We start from the raw sequence: 13021 nt of genomic DNA on the forward strand, positions 1-13021 counted from the left end.
TTTCTCAATCAAAGAATCCCCATTTTATAGGGTTTTTGGGTCGAAGGACATGATGTAAGGAACAGAGGAGAGTGGGAGTAGCAGCGAGCGTGGGGGAACAGGGGAAGTGGGGTGACAGACGCGTGGGGGTGGCAGGGCATGGTGGAGGCGTGGGAGAGAGGAGCAGTGGGGTGGCAGTGGGCAGGTGGAGGAGAGAAGAGAGAGGAAAGAAGAGAGAAGGGGGGAACGAAGGGGAAGTGCGGCGGAGAGTAGAGGAAGAATGAGAAGGGAACCATCCCTTATTTGGACGAGAATTGGGCTTCCGGGTCGGTTTTTAAAAAAAATGGGCTGGTTTGGCTAAAATATGGACTGGGCAAAAAATTGAAAGAGTGGGCTGGTCCGAAAATGTTGGTTAATTATTTGGGCTGGTAAATTAAAATGATGTCGGGTAAATAAAAATGTAGACTGGTTCTGAATTGGTCCGAAAATAGTATGAGTTGATTGGGCTACTACATTTAAATAAAGACCTATTTAAATAATTTGTGTTAAAAATAAAAATATGCAATTATTGGTGCTTAGATAAAAAATGGCGTCGTAATAGTCGTGCAATAATATTTCGAAAATCCACAGTAAATAAACACTATTATTTAATTATGCAAAGATAAATGCGATGCGTGTGCGTAAGTTGGTAAAATGCCGAAATGATAAAAATTGTGAATTATAATAATAATGATAATAATAATAATAATAATAATAATAATAATAGTAATAATAATAATAATAAGTGATGATGATGATAGCTAGTAACTGTAATAGAATAATGAAGCGCCGGTATTGATAAGAGGCTAATAATTATAGTAAAATATAATATATATATTTTTTTATTTTTCCAAAAATATTAGAAGCGTAAATAGGTATTTCGAAGGAGAGACGGGACAAAATTGAATGTCAACACCTTAAACTTGCCTCCTCCATTAATTTGCTCAATTTTAATTCTTCGGTATGGAGTGACAAGTGTAACATTACAAGGACCCGTCCACTTGGATATCACTATTTTTTGAAAATAATTTAAGTTTGCTGCTTTTAAAAAGTATTTGGTCTCTAATTTTGAAACATTTTTGGGTCAATTTGTCATGCTGTTTTTATGTTTTTTCTTTAATTTTTATTTGCAATTTCACAAGCTTCTAGACTCGGTCTTTAGGGGAATATACATTCGTTAAGCTGAGGTGTCTGGATGATGAATAAGAAAATTGAGGTGTCTATTTGATGAGAAGATGATAAAAACGGTTCTTTGGGTTTGAGTATAGGTTCAAAATAGTTTTTTAAGTATGCACCAAATAGTTTTGGTTCTTTAAATTTGTCAAAAGTTAATACTTTTAGTCTCTGTCAAATACTTACCGAGTTAGATTTAACAGGAATAATGAAAAAAAGTTTTAACCATAGATATCAAGAAAGTCCTGTCATATTCTAAAATATGCAACACAAAAAACTGCACTACACACTAAAAAGATACTTCCTCCGTTTTTAATTTGTGTGAACCTATTTGACAAGATACGGAGATTAAGAAAGAACATAAAACTTTTTAAACTTGTGGTGTTAAATGAGTAGCACATATTTGTGTGGTTATAAATCATCGCATAAATGTAAATTTGTTTTCAATATAGAAAGGGGTAATTCTTATTGGCACTGACTAATAAGAAAATAAGTTTACATAAACAAAAGCAATATAAAATATTGCAAAAATTACACCTACCAGACTTTTGAAATAAATCAAAAATGGGAGAAAAAGATGTACGCTTGTTCCTGCATTTCATAATCCCGGTCAAATCTAGGGGACAAAGTTAGGATGAAGACTAGAAATGCGGCAAAATCAAAAACTGTTTAGTATACTTGAAAGGACTGTTTTAAATCTACACTCAAACATGAGGGACCATTTTTGTCATTTTCTCTCAGTTTGATAGTTCATTCTAGGTATTTGGCCTAGTTCAGTTGAATACTAAACCCTACGCAATACACAGCTCTTCTCAAGAAACAATGGAGCTAAACCTTAACAAGAGGAAAAAACAAAAGACTGATAACACCACCGCCAACAACAAACAAACAAAGAGTAACTCTGAGGTTTTCGCTTCTTGCTCTTTTGCAAGTCTTGGTCTTCACCCTACCTTATGCGACCACCTCAAAGGTTTTTCTCTTATACAATCTGTTAAATTTATATACGCTATCTGTCCCAATCCAATTTATGTGATACTGTTCGGATTTTGACCCTGAAATCGGACATGCAATCTTTAAGTCTTTTTTAATAAGTTTACATATTTAGCAACTACATAGTAAAAAGTACTGCAGTATAAGTCACAATAACTAACGATTTAAAATAGTTAAAGAGCATATGAATGAATCGCGGTAAAAGATTTTCTTATTTGACTCTGGAAATCATAAATTGGGACACAGGGAGTATATTGTAGCTGGAATTATTAAAATATGGGAAAATTACGTTTCAAAATATTTACGCCATGTATGTCATACTTTGAGTTTGTTACCCGATTTAGCTCGTATTTGTGTATAAAAACCTTTTATACATTATTATTATACACTTTATACAAGGTTGATACATTATGTGTATTGCTTTTCCCCCAGGTATAATGTTGTATAATATTGATATTGGGCTACGTGGCGTAATAATTTTCAAAAGCTGTATGTTTTTGAAAATTTCCCTTAAAATTTGCATCTTCTTCATGTTAAGTTCGGGAAGAAAGAAGCTTATGTAGTTTAGGATTTATTTTAATGTGTATTTGATAACAGAGAGGCTTGGATTCGAGGGTCCGACTCTTGTTCAGGCTCAAGCAATTCCTGTTATTCTCTCCGGTCGACATGTGTACTTTCTCTACCCTTTGATGATTCTTATTCAACTTTTGTATTTATGGATGTGATGGTATTTGGATTTATAGTTTTGCGTTGTTAATGTTCAGAATTGATTTTTGGTTTATTGTTAATGAATGGTGACAGACTAGTGAATGCGGCTACTGGAACGGGGAAAACTGTGGCTTATTTGGCTCCAGTTATTCATGAGCTGCAGAAGAGTGATCCCAGGATTCAGCGGTCTGATGGTACTTTTGGTATGTGTCATTTTGATTGTCTTGGTTCCACATTATATCCTTTTGCTTAGATTCAGAATCCGTGTTGAGGAAAGCTGGAAAGGCGTCTATCTAATAATGTACTATCCATGGTTATCTTTTATGAGAATCTGCAGTTACCTGTCGTAAAAATGATCTTTTGGTGTTTTTCTATAACTAACAATGTGTTCGGTATGAAGGAAAATGTTTGCATAGAAAGTATTTTCTAGGAAAATAATTGGGTTTCTTACTTATTTTCCCGTGTTTGGTATGTAAGTAAAATATATTATGCTAAAAGCATTTGTATATAATCTAGACAAATACTACGGGCGGTGGAGGTGGGCTTGGGGTTTGGGGTGGAGGGATGGGGGCTACAAGGGTGGGGATGAAGATGAGATGGGGAGGACACAATCAATATGGAATATCACTTGCGGAACTTGTTTTCCCTACTTCTATTAGGGAAGTCATTTTCCTCATTATTAAGGAACTTGTTTTTTCTAGAGAAAATGTTTTCCAAAATTTTTGAGCAACCGAACATGAGAAAATTGGAATACATTTTCCTCCATATCCAACACACCCTAAAAGTGTTCCCAACAAGTCACACCAGAGATATGCTTCCAATTTTGAGGTTAAAAAGACAAAGAAAAGCTAGTTCTTTATTGAATCTTAAAACAAAAATGTTATTAGAATAGTTTTGAGTGGTATTTAGGCCAAAGCAAGTCTTTTTCTTTATAATAGGTATAAGACAATCAGCTACCTACGTTTTATTTCTCTTGTAAAATTTGGTGATTTAATTCGATGTAACTGATTTATTTGGGATAGCGTTGGTTCTTGTGCCAACGCATGAATTATGCATGCAGGTATATGAGATCTTGCAAAAGTTGTTGCACCGTTTTCACTGGATTGTTCCTGGATATATTATGGGAGGGGAAAGCAGGTCCAAAGAGAAAGCAAGATTGCGAAAAGGTAGGTGCATTTTGGTCCCTTTTATTTCTTGCCCTTGTAAATGAAAGTAGGTCGCGTTTTTAGACAAAAAACTTCTCATTACACGGACTTGAAAGAATTTCTAAGATGGATTAGTGGTGTATTTTCAAAAGGGATTTTATTTACTATAGCTTTTAGGCAGCTAACAACTAATTCACTAATCATACAGCTCATAAATAAAGTCGGTTACTTTGTCCAAATTAGATTCTATATTGCTCACATATGTTAGCTATAGTAACGGAGGGTTTTCTCCGCATTTCCAGTGCTTTGTATAACGTTGGAAGTACATGGCATTGTTACTTCTGCTCTTGAGATGCTAAATGCTGGTTGGTTTGGTTCATCGGTGTTTCTTTTATAACTTAAAGTCAGGTTGCTTGTTATTGTAGGAAGATTTTTTATGTAGCGTATATTTTAGCCATTTTCTTAAGTAATGCTGAAATTGGTGCTGACGAGGAGAAGCTGACAGTTCTATAGTGGTTGCTAGGATTTCCTTTTTGACCAGCGCCAGATTGCACACCTTTTATTCTTTTTAAAGGTATCCAATTTTGCATATCAATTGCATAAGGGTTTCAGATGGATTTACAATGGCCCTAAACTGCTTTAGTAATCATTTTTAAGATATAGGTTGGATGTTTTCATTCATATGGTAGTTGCCAAATTTTACAAGTCTATTTTATAACTTGTAAGTCTAGTGTGACACTGTCTTGGCTCTAGGGCCACTCTTCATCCTATGAGTTACTTTCTCCGCTCCAAGCCAGATAATAACTACTCTTTCTGCTCTATGCTCTCTACACCCAATACTTAGCCTGTCAAGGAAGTACTTTTGTTCCACCTCACATTTCAGCTTGTTTGTCGCTTTAGGCTCCTAAAAAACTAATTGAATATACAAAAGATAGGACCGTGAAATAGAAAACATTTCGGCTCACTTGTAAACCGTAGATTAGGTTGTACGTAAGGACACCCGCGGATGTTAGAGATATGCAATGTACTACAATTGTATAGGAACTTTGAAGTTGGTTTGTAACGGTTCTGGACTATTCCAAGCGTGGCATTCAGTTTGGATTGAACATTCAGAAACACACCCCCCGGTTCTCTCCTCTCCTTACGATGGTGTCCCGTCTTCCTTGCTATTATGGTTTTATGGTGACTTTCTTTGTTCTTTTGAAACCGTTCTTGTTCAGAACAAATTGCGTGTATTTCACTCTAAAACTGGTATTTTGGAAGCACAAGTGATTGTGATGAATGTAACTTCGATTCATTTGATGCCTCTCAGAGAGTTTGTTAGCCATTAAACCACAGGGGAGATGGAATCTTCTAGTGTAGGCTATGACTTTAAAAGGACATGAAGATCAAAGATGTGGTGAAGAAACATATACGTTATTTCCTTACCCCATCGTTAACGAAAAGAATGGGAGTGGTGGATGACTAGTCATTATTAGCACCCCCACAAAGCTGCCTCTCATTCCAGAAATTCCCATGCTACTGCACTCAGAAGCTACACTAGGGATTGTATCTTGTAATTGTCTCCAGGCTAATTTGGAAACGAGTGGAATAGTCCAAGTCCATTATAAATCGACTTTTTGATAACCGTGGTGTCTGGGCCTGCTTGCGCGCACCTCGAGTAATTCCACGGGAAATCTGCCACCTCCCACCAGCAACAACCAACAACAACCAACAGGTACCGGATAACTCTGTCCACCAAGACTAGAATAGATGAGAAGAAATCACCAAGTGTTTTTGTCTATGGAAATTGAACCCGAGACCTCATGGTGCTCAACCTACTTCATTGACCACTAGGCCACACCCTTGGGCGCATTATAAATCCATTTGAAACAATTATACAAGGTATTTAGGGCATTATGTATCTCTAGCATTTCATTTTGTGAACTGATGGTTTTTATTTTCTGACCCTCATATATAGAAGTATTTTTCTCTACCCTAGTTCTTTTACTTCATATCCATACAGCCCATGCTACTCTCTTTAGCTTTCGCAGATTGAACAGTCTCTTTCATCTCCTTTCTCATGCAAGTCACTCGAACTTTTCTGTTCTGTGCCTTTTGGGGCTTACTGTATGGTGTATGCTATAAATCAGAGTTGTCTGTAGTAATAATCCTGGAGAGTTTTTCTCTTCTTGGCTTGGAAGCATTTTAAAAGCCTCATCATAGTGCTCATTTCTAGGTATATCTATTCTTGTTGCAACTCCTGGACGTCTTTTGGATCACCTAAAAAACACATCATCATTCTTGTACACAAACCTGCGCTGGATAATTTTTGATGAAGCTGACAGGTATATTTATGTTGTTTCTCTCAATGGACATGCTCTTTGACTAAATTCATATCTTTAATCCATCGATTTTGCATATGTGCTTCATAGAATTCTGGAGCTTGGATATGGTAAAGAGATTGAAGACATACTTAATGTTCTGGGCTCAAAACAACAAAAAAGTGTTGGCAAGGGTAACACAACTTCACAGGTTTCTGAGGTTCTGAGGCAAAATTTGCTGTTATCAGCCACATTAAATGAGAAAGTAAATCACCTTGCGAAAATTAGTTTAGAAAACCCAGTGATGGTTGGGCTTGACAAGAAAATAGAGCTACAGTTAACTCATCAAGACGTGGAACCAATGGAATTTAATGGAAATGATATATTAGGAAAAGAGGGCAACCCACTGAATTCCTCAACTGAGGAATATAAGCTTCCGGCGCAGTTACTTCAGAGATATATAAAAGGTATGATTAGGAATTATATATTCAGGACTTATTAAAAAAGTATATATTTGCATATTACCCTGATCACCTTCTGTATGATCATAATATTCATATGGTGTTTTATTTGCAGTCCCCTGTGGTTCTCGGCTTGTAGTGCTTCTTGCAATTCTAAAAGATCTGTTTGAGAAGGAACCTTCTCAGAAGGTAAGGCAATTCCTTATTGCCAAACAAGCTATTTTGACTTGTAAAAATAGTAGACTCAATGTTTTACTATCAGAAGTTGAGCAGATTACCAATATACATTTGTGCGTGGTACAGGTTGTGGTGTTTTTCTCAACATGTGATGCTGTAGATTTTCATCATTCGTTGGTGAGTGGATTTCAGTGGCACTCTCATCTGCAATCAGGTACAGAAGTCAAACAACTGTTTCTGAAATGCAACACACTTCGGTTACATGGGAATATGAATCACGAGGACCGAAGAGCTACATTCAATGCTTTCAAAACAGAAAAGTCAGCACTTCTGCTATCCACTGATGTTGCTGCTAGGGGCTTGGACTTTCCAAAAGTTAGGTGTATTATACAGTATGATCCTCCAGGAGAGGCAACTGAATATGTGCATCGGTAATCTCTCTCCCCCCTCCCATTTAAAACTTTCGATTTAAAAACATTGGTCAGTAATTCACGTTTGGTCCTGAATTTCTTCACTTTTTTTTAACTTATATGGTGACAGTCTGTAGCCTTTATGTTGTACGTCTTTTTGTGGTTGCACGTAGTTCTTCTACCCTCTTCCCCAGGGATCCTAAGTTTCCAAGTTCTATCAAGGAGATCAAATTTCCTTAAGCCATAAGCTAGTCGAAGTCTCGAACACAAATCAACACTTTCAATAATTTGTTTTCTGAATTTGAGTATTATGCTTGCCCTGGAATCGTGGATTGATGTGAGTTACATCCTAATGCAGGGTGGGAAGAACCGCCCGCATAGGTGAAAAGGGTGATTCGTTATTATTCCTACAGCCTGTTGAAACCGATTACTTGCCTGGCTTGGAGAAACATGGGGTGACACTAACAGAGTATCCCCTTCAGAAACTTTTAGATAGCTTTCCATTGTTTGGTACCAGGTACCACCCGAAGAATTTTGTTTCTGTAGACACGCATCCCTGGGTGGTTTCTCTGCAGAAAGCATTGGAATCCTTTACTTCATCGGAGGTATGAGAACTGGTCTTATTTATGTTAAACAGTTAAAGTGCTGGGTTTCCTTCTTCATGCATTGTTTAAATTTCATCAGCAGTTGGAAGTCATTTCATTTTGACGCACCTATCTGCAATTGGAAGCCAAGTTTCTTAATTTCCATTAGATTTTTTTTTTTTTAAAAAAAAAGAAGAAAAAAAAAGAGGCTTTTTATATTCTATTATTTTCATCCTTCTGGTTACTCCTTTGTCTACGTTATGCTATTGCTAGTTGACATTACTACTTCAAGATAACCTAAGGAAATCTAAGATTGAAAACTTGAAATAACAACTTAGAGATGCCTATTTGGCATAAGTGATCTCTTTGAACTTATTCTCTTTAGGGTGAAGCGAGGGTTAGGCTTGTATAATATATTCTCCTATGCGGGTGTCTGCTTCCTTTTTTGTTTTTTGTGCAAATTATCTGATTACTTTAAATGGTTATACTGAAATAGTCTTCCTTTGGTTGAAGACTTAGAGCTCTAGTGGATTTTTGATTTGCTTCGATTTATCTTCCTTTAGTATGATTCGTGTCTTAAATTAATTTGTAAGAATTTTCCAAATATCCTGATGGGATTGCAGCACTTTTGGATTGGTCCGCATGCCACCACTAATGTATACTTGTAATTCTTTTTATGCTTAGAAAGCTGATATTGGTTGATTGTATTTAAAAGTTGCTTTGGTAAAGTGGATAGACCTCAAAAATAATACTTAAGAGGACAGAATAAATTTTCATATTCTTCAAATGATTGATTGACTCATCGATGTTGTCAGTTAAATATGAAGAAAATGGCGCAGAACGCATTTTGCTCATGGGTTCGTGCATACACTGCCCATCGTGGTGAACTTAAAGGAATTTTTATGGTGAAGAAACTTCACTTGGGGCATGTTGCAAGAAGTTTTGCATTGAGGGAGCAACCATCTTTGGTTAATAAATCCCTCCAAAAACAAACAAAGAAGAGGATGAGAGATCAGAAACATAACAACGTATTGAAAAAGAGGAAAGTCGCTAAAAAATGATGAGTATTGAGGATGTGAAACATTTTTCGTCAGAGGAGCTCGCGAAATTGGATAGGATATGTACAACAAGATGTTTCTATCTAGCCATCTCCAGTTGTCCTGCCTCTCTACCAATGGAGCAAGTTGTCTGATGAGCTCTTATATATTCAGTTCTGCTGAGGAAGTTAAAGCCGGTACTATTTGCTCTGTCCTTGAGATCTGCTAGCAGATTGCAAGCCCTTTCTGGTGAGAAATGCATCAGTTTTAAGAAACAGAGTATCTAACATCTGTTTCTATTCTTCTAGTGTAATACTATCAGCCACCTCGTACTACCCTCATTGCGCATCCTGTGTAACATCAAGGAACAGTTCTAACTCTAAGCAGGTAATCATATTATAGCATTTTAATTTTACCAGGAAAAGTTTTGTATACTTTAGGAAGCTTTGTACCCAAAATATTCAAGATTTTCTGAACTGCAGTTTAAGCAGGAATATGATATCTGTATTTATAGGTGTATGCATGGTTTGTGTCCATTTTTTGCCTAAAACCAAAATGAGACCAATTTTAGCAGATTGACACCGAGTGTGGAAATTTCACTGTTCATGTTTGTTTGTTTAGGTCAGGCATGATTTGGTTTGATAGTGTAAAATTCATTTTCTCCTTTGATCATTAACTGCTTACGAGTATGGAGTTAATTTCCTATTTTAATTCAACAGTAAGATGAGTATTTGTCAACCAAAATATGTCAACTAAAATATTTATGAGAGATCCAATTCCTTCAACCATATAGAGTCTTAATTGAAAAGTAGGACCAGATTTTATTTCAAAGAAAATCACTTCTCAACAATTGATATGAGAATATTCGTATTATTATGTGGGGTTAATTATTTGGAGTCTCATCTCTTATGATTTAGTTTTAATTATTTGATTTCGACTTCGATATCTACAGCTTTTATCTGCTAAAACCAAATCCACATTAAAAGTAATCGATGAAAGAACCCTACTGATCCCTTGTCTATTAATACTTCAAATTTATCATCTCGTATAACTATCAGTTGGTGTAAATTATTGTTGAGAGTTATGACAGAACGGCCTTAATGAAGTGGGCCATGGGCCTTAATACTGACGACCTGAGGAGTCAGCCAACTAACACGAGGAGTCTAGCCCATGGGTCCTATCTGTGCGACTCTAGTATCAAGGGGGTCATTCGCACAAATACCCTATTTTGGGTGATCTTTAATTTTCGTCCGTCAAATTGCTGGTCTTTAATTTTTATCCTTAAACATTTCGAGAGGCTGAAAATATTTCAGAGATTCTGCGTTCGAACCCCAGCAAAGTATAAAAAATAAAAAAAAATCGCGAGACAGAATTTTGTAGCAAATTATGCCTATTCGGTCAGAAATTAAAAAACCCAGCAGAGTAAGCAAAAATTTGTAAGGCAAGGTTCGTAGCAAATGATGTCTATTTGGGGTAAAGTTATGCCTTAAAACATAGTTTTGTAGAAATTATGTTATCCTACAGAACTATGCCTTAAGACATAGTTTCTATATAGAAGTTATGATGTATCCCTTGTCCGGCATAGTTCTGTAGGATTCTACATAAGTTAGATTTTAAGCCATAACTTTTGCCCCAATAGACATAATTTTCTACGAAATTCTACCTTGCGATTTATTTATTTTTGCCTCTGCTGGAGTTCCAACTCGAATCTTTGGTTTCATAGACCAGCGAATAAGGGTACTTTGGCCCACAAATTTTCATTAAATGAGAAGTAGGGACAAAAATTAAAGACCACCGATTTGAGGACAAAAATTAAAAGTCCAGTCCACATGAAGGGAAATCCGCGCAATTTTTTGATATCAATCAAATGGGCCTTGAAAATGAGTGGTCTTTATTTTTTGACGTCGTTTACCTCATGGATAAAACTTTTTATCGCATGTGCAACACTTTGACGTTTCGCGAAGTTTTATCCATGGGACAAGCGGGGATTAAAAGTTCAAGATCACTCATTTACAAGGTGAGTAAGAAGAACTGGGGGTTTTGAATTAGGGGGGGGGGGGGGGTTGATTAGACAGGACATGACACATCTTTAGCTTACAGAGAATATGACCCTAGATAGGAAAGTATGGAGGTCGAGGATTAAGATAAAAGGTTAGAAAGTACAGCTGAGTGTTGTCACACTTCATGTGGGAGAGGTAAGATGTTCAAAACCGAACTGTAACCGATAACCCAACCACAAAATAGCGTTATTGGTCTATCGTTATTGGATTATCGGATTAACGGATGGGAAACGATTTGGAATTTTATAGTTAACGGTTTACTCATGTTCTTTACCGATTTAGCCGTTAACCCGTAAAGAATTATTAAATTAACATTTATATCTTTTGTATATAAGATATTTTGGATTTAGAAACCCTATAGCAGCATTATCAAATCTCAATTTGCTAATTTTCCTTCTCTCAGCGGTCTTCGGTCCTCACTAGTTGTTTCCTCCATTGGACCACTGCTTGAGCTCCAAGCCAACAACTTTTGTTTGCCAATTATCTACCAAGTATTATCTATACGTGATATGCTATTCAGAGGGAACAAGCTAAGTTATTAGCAACGAGCGCTTCCTAGTTGGATAACAAAAAGATAAACTCTTGTTCCGACTTAGCTAGTGCTTTCATTTTACGGTCAAGAGTATCTGACTGTTAGGAAAATAAGCTGCGGCATACGTTTGCTAAACTTTCAACTACTCTCCCTGTTGTACATGATTGCTGCACTTTTACTCATTCCTCAACATCTTTTGAGACAATTTGACTAAAGTTTTAAAAGTTCTATTTTAGGCTAGAAGTAGCTTGGTATATCTTGTTGATTAACCGTTAAGCCGTCCGATAACCATCTGATAATTGCTAACCAGAATTCGAACCAACCGATATCTTATCGGTTGGCTAGCGGATTAGGACATTTAAAAGCCCATAACCAATAAGCCAAATCGTTAAGCATAATTATCCACCCAATAAGCACCCCTAGAGAGAGGCAGGGGAATAGCTCTCTCTCTCCACTTCTTATTAGTAGTATTATTTAGTAATCGCGTAATTTTTTCATTTTTCAGTGTTTATTAATATACGTTGCTTCATTTGCTTTATATCCTGTTTTTTTGCCGTCTTATTTTTTTACAACCCTACTTCAAATTCTTTTTTTGTTTTGAGTTGAAGGTATACCAGAAACAACCTCTCTATCCCATAATGACAAATATAAGGTCTATGTACAGCCTATCCTTCCGGACCTCACCTATTGTGTGTGTTGTTGCTGTTGTTGGAGCCTTGGAGGTGTAATTTCCTGAATATCAAGCTAAGCGTTGACGATCGGGAGTCCATAAAAAGCATGAATGGGTGTGCATCCACCCACGTCACTTATGGGCCCACAAAGTAATGGTGGGCCTTCATCCATTAATTAGCAGGCCGTGCATTCGGGACTTGGCCCACTTGAAACTCCTCATGTTTGCTTGGCTAACTTTTCGAGTATATCTCATTTTCTAACTCCAACTCGTTTTGATGGTTACTGAAAATTGCCAAGAGGAATAAAGAGATGTAACATAATATATAGTCCAGTGGAGACAGTCAATGCTGGTTTCTTTCATATTCGTCGAAATATGCACACAGCAGACAATGACATCCACCTAATAAAACTTAACTTTTTGGTGTTCATCGCTTTAAGAGAAATCCCATCTACCCCCAAGTGGATTTTTCTTTTTTTAGCTAGTGTTGTCACGTATGTGTTTCATAATTTCATTTTCAAATTGAACACATGTAAATCACCATAGTACTTTTCTCCTTGTCGGTTATTGGGTTATGGTTGAACCTAGAGAGGTGCAATCCGAACTCCCAATAATTACTTACATTGTATATGTAAGGTAATTTTTTCTTTGTACATATTCCCTCCGAATAAAAAAAAGTGTTCACTTAGCTTTTTTTTTTTTGATAAAAAAAAGTGTCTACTTATTAAATCAAGAAACAATTTAGCTTATCTT

The 13021-nt window shown here is 36.4% G+C and overlaps 1 protein-coding gene across 4 annotated transcripts; it reads left to right on the forward strand.

Annotated features, from left to right (window-relative positions):
- Positions 1–1789: 1789 nt before the first annotated feature.
- Positions 1790–9542, forward strand: LOC132617108 (DEAD-box ATP-dependent RNA helicase 17). Of its 4 annotated transcripts, none has more exons than XM_060332003.1 (10): positions 1790–2161; positions 2779–2851; positions 2983–3092; positions 3912–4055; positions 6253–6361; positions 6449–6804; positions 6914–6987; positions 7102–7406; positions 7744–7990; positions 8785–9542. In XM_060332003.1, the coding sequence occupies exons 1-10, from the start codon at positions 2014–2016 to the stop codon at positions 9028–9030; spliced, it is 1812 nt and encodes a 603-aa protein (XP_060187986.1). In that variant the 5' UTR covers positions 1790–2013; the 3' UTR covers positions 9031–9542. The 4 variants fall into 4 exon arrangements, with proteins under 4 accessions (XP_060187986.1, XP_060187987.1, XP_060187989.1 ...); XM_060332005.1 differs by having other exon boundaries at positions 2094–2161; positions 3950–4055; XM_060332004.1 differs by lacking the exon at positions 2779–2851 and having other exon boundaries at positions 2012–2161.
- Positions 9543–13021: the final 3479 nt, after the last annotated feature.

The sequence above is a fragment of the Lycium barbarum genome, chromosome 11 (assembly GCF_019175385.1).
Source record: "Lycium barbarum isolate Lr01 chromosome 11, ASM1917538v2, whole genome shotgun sequence".
NCBI classification, from domain to species: domain Eukaryota; kingdom Viridiplantae; phylum Streptophyta; class Magnoliopsida; order Solanales; family Solanaceae; genus Lycium; species Lycium barbarum.

What these genes read in the sequence shown, in the direction of transcription:
- LOC132617108 (XM_060332003.1), top strand. Translation starts at nt 2,014, where the DNA reads ATGGAGCTAAACCTTAACAAGAGGAAAAAACAAAAGACTGATAACACC. An exon ending in CTTATGCGACCACCTCAAAG is followed by an intron (nt 2,162 to 2,778) that starts GTTTTTCTCTTA and finishes ATTTGATAACAG; the next exon opens with AGAGGCTTGGATTCGAGGGT. An exon ending in ATTCTCTCCGGTCGACATGT is followed by an intron (nt 2,852 to 2,982) that starts GTACTTTCTCTA and finishes GAATGGTGACAG; the next exon opens with ACTAGTGAATGCGGCTACTG.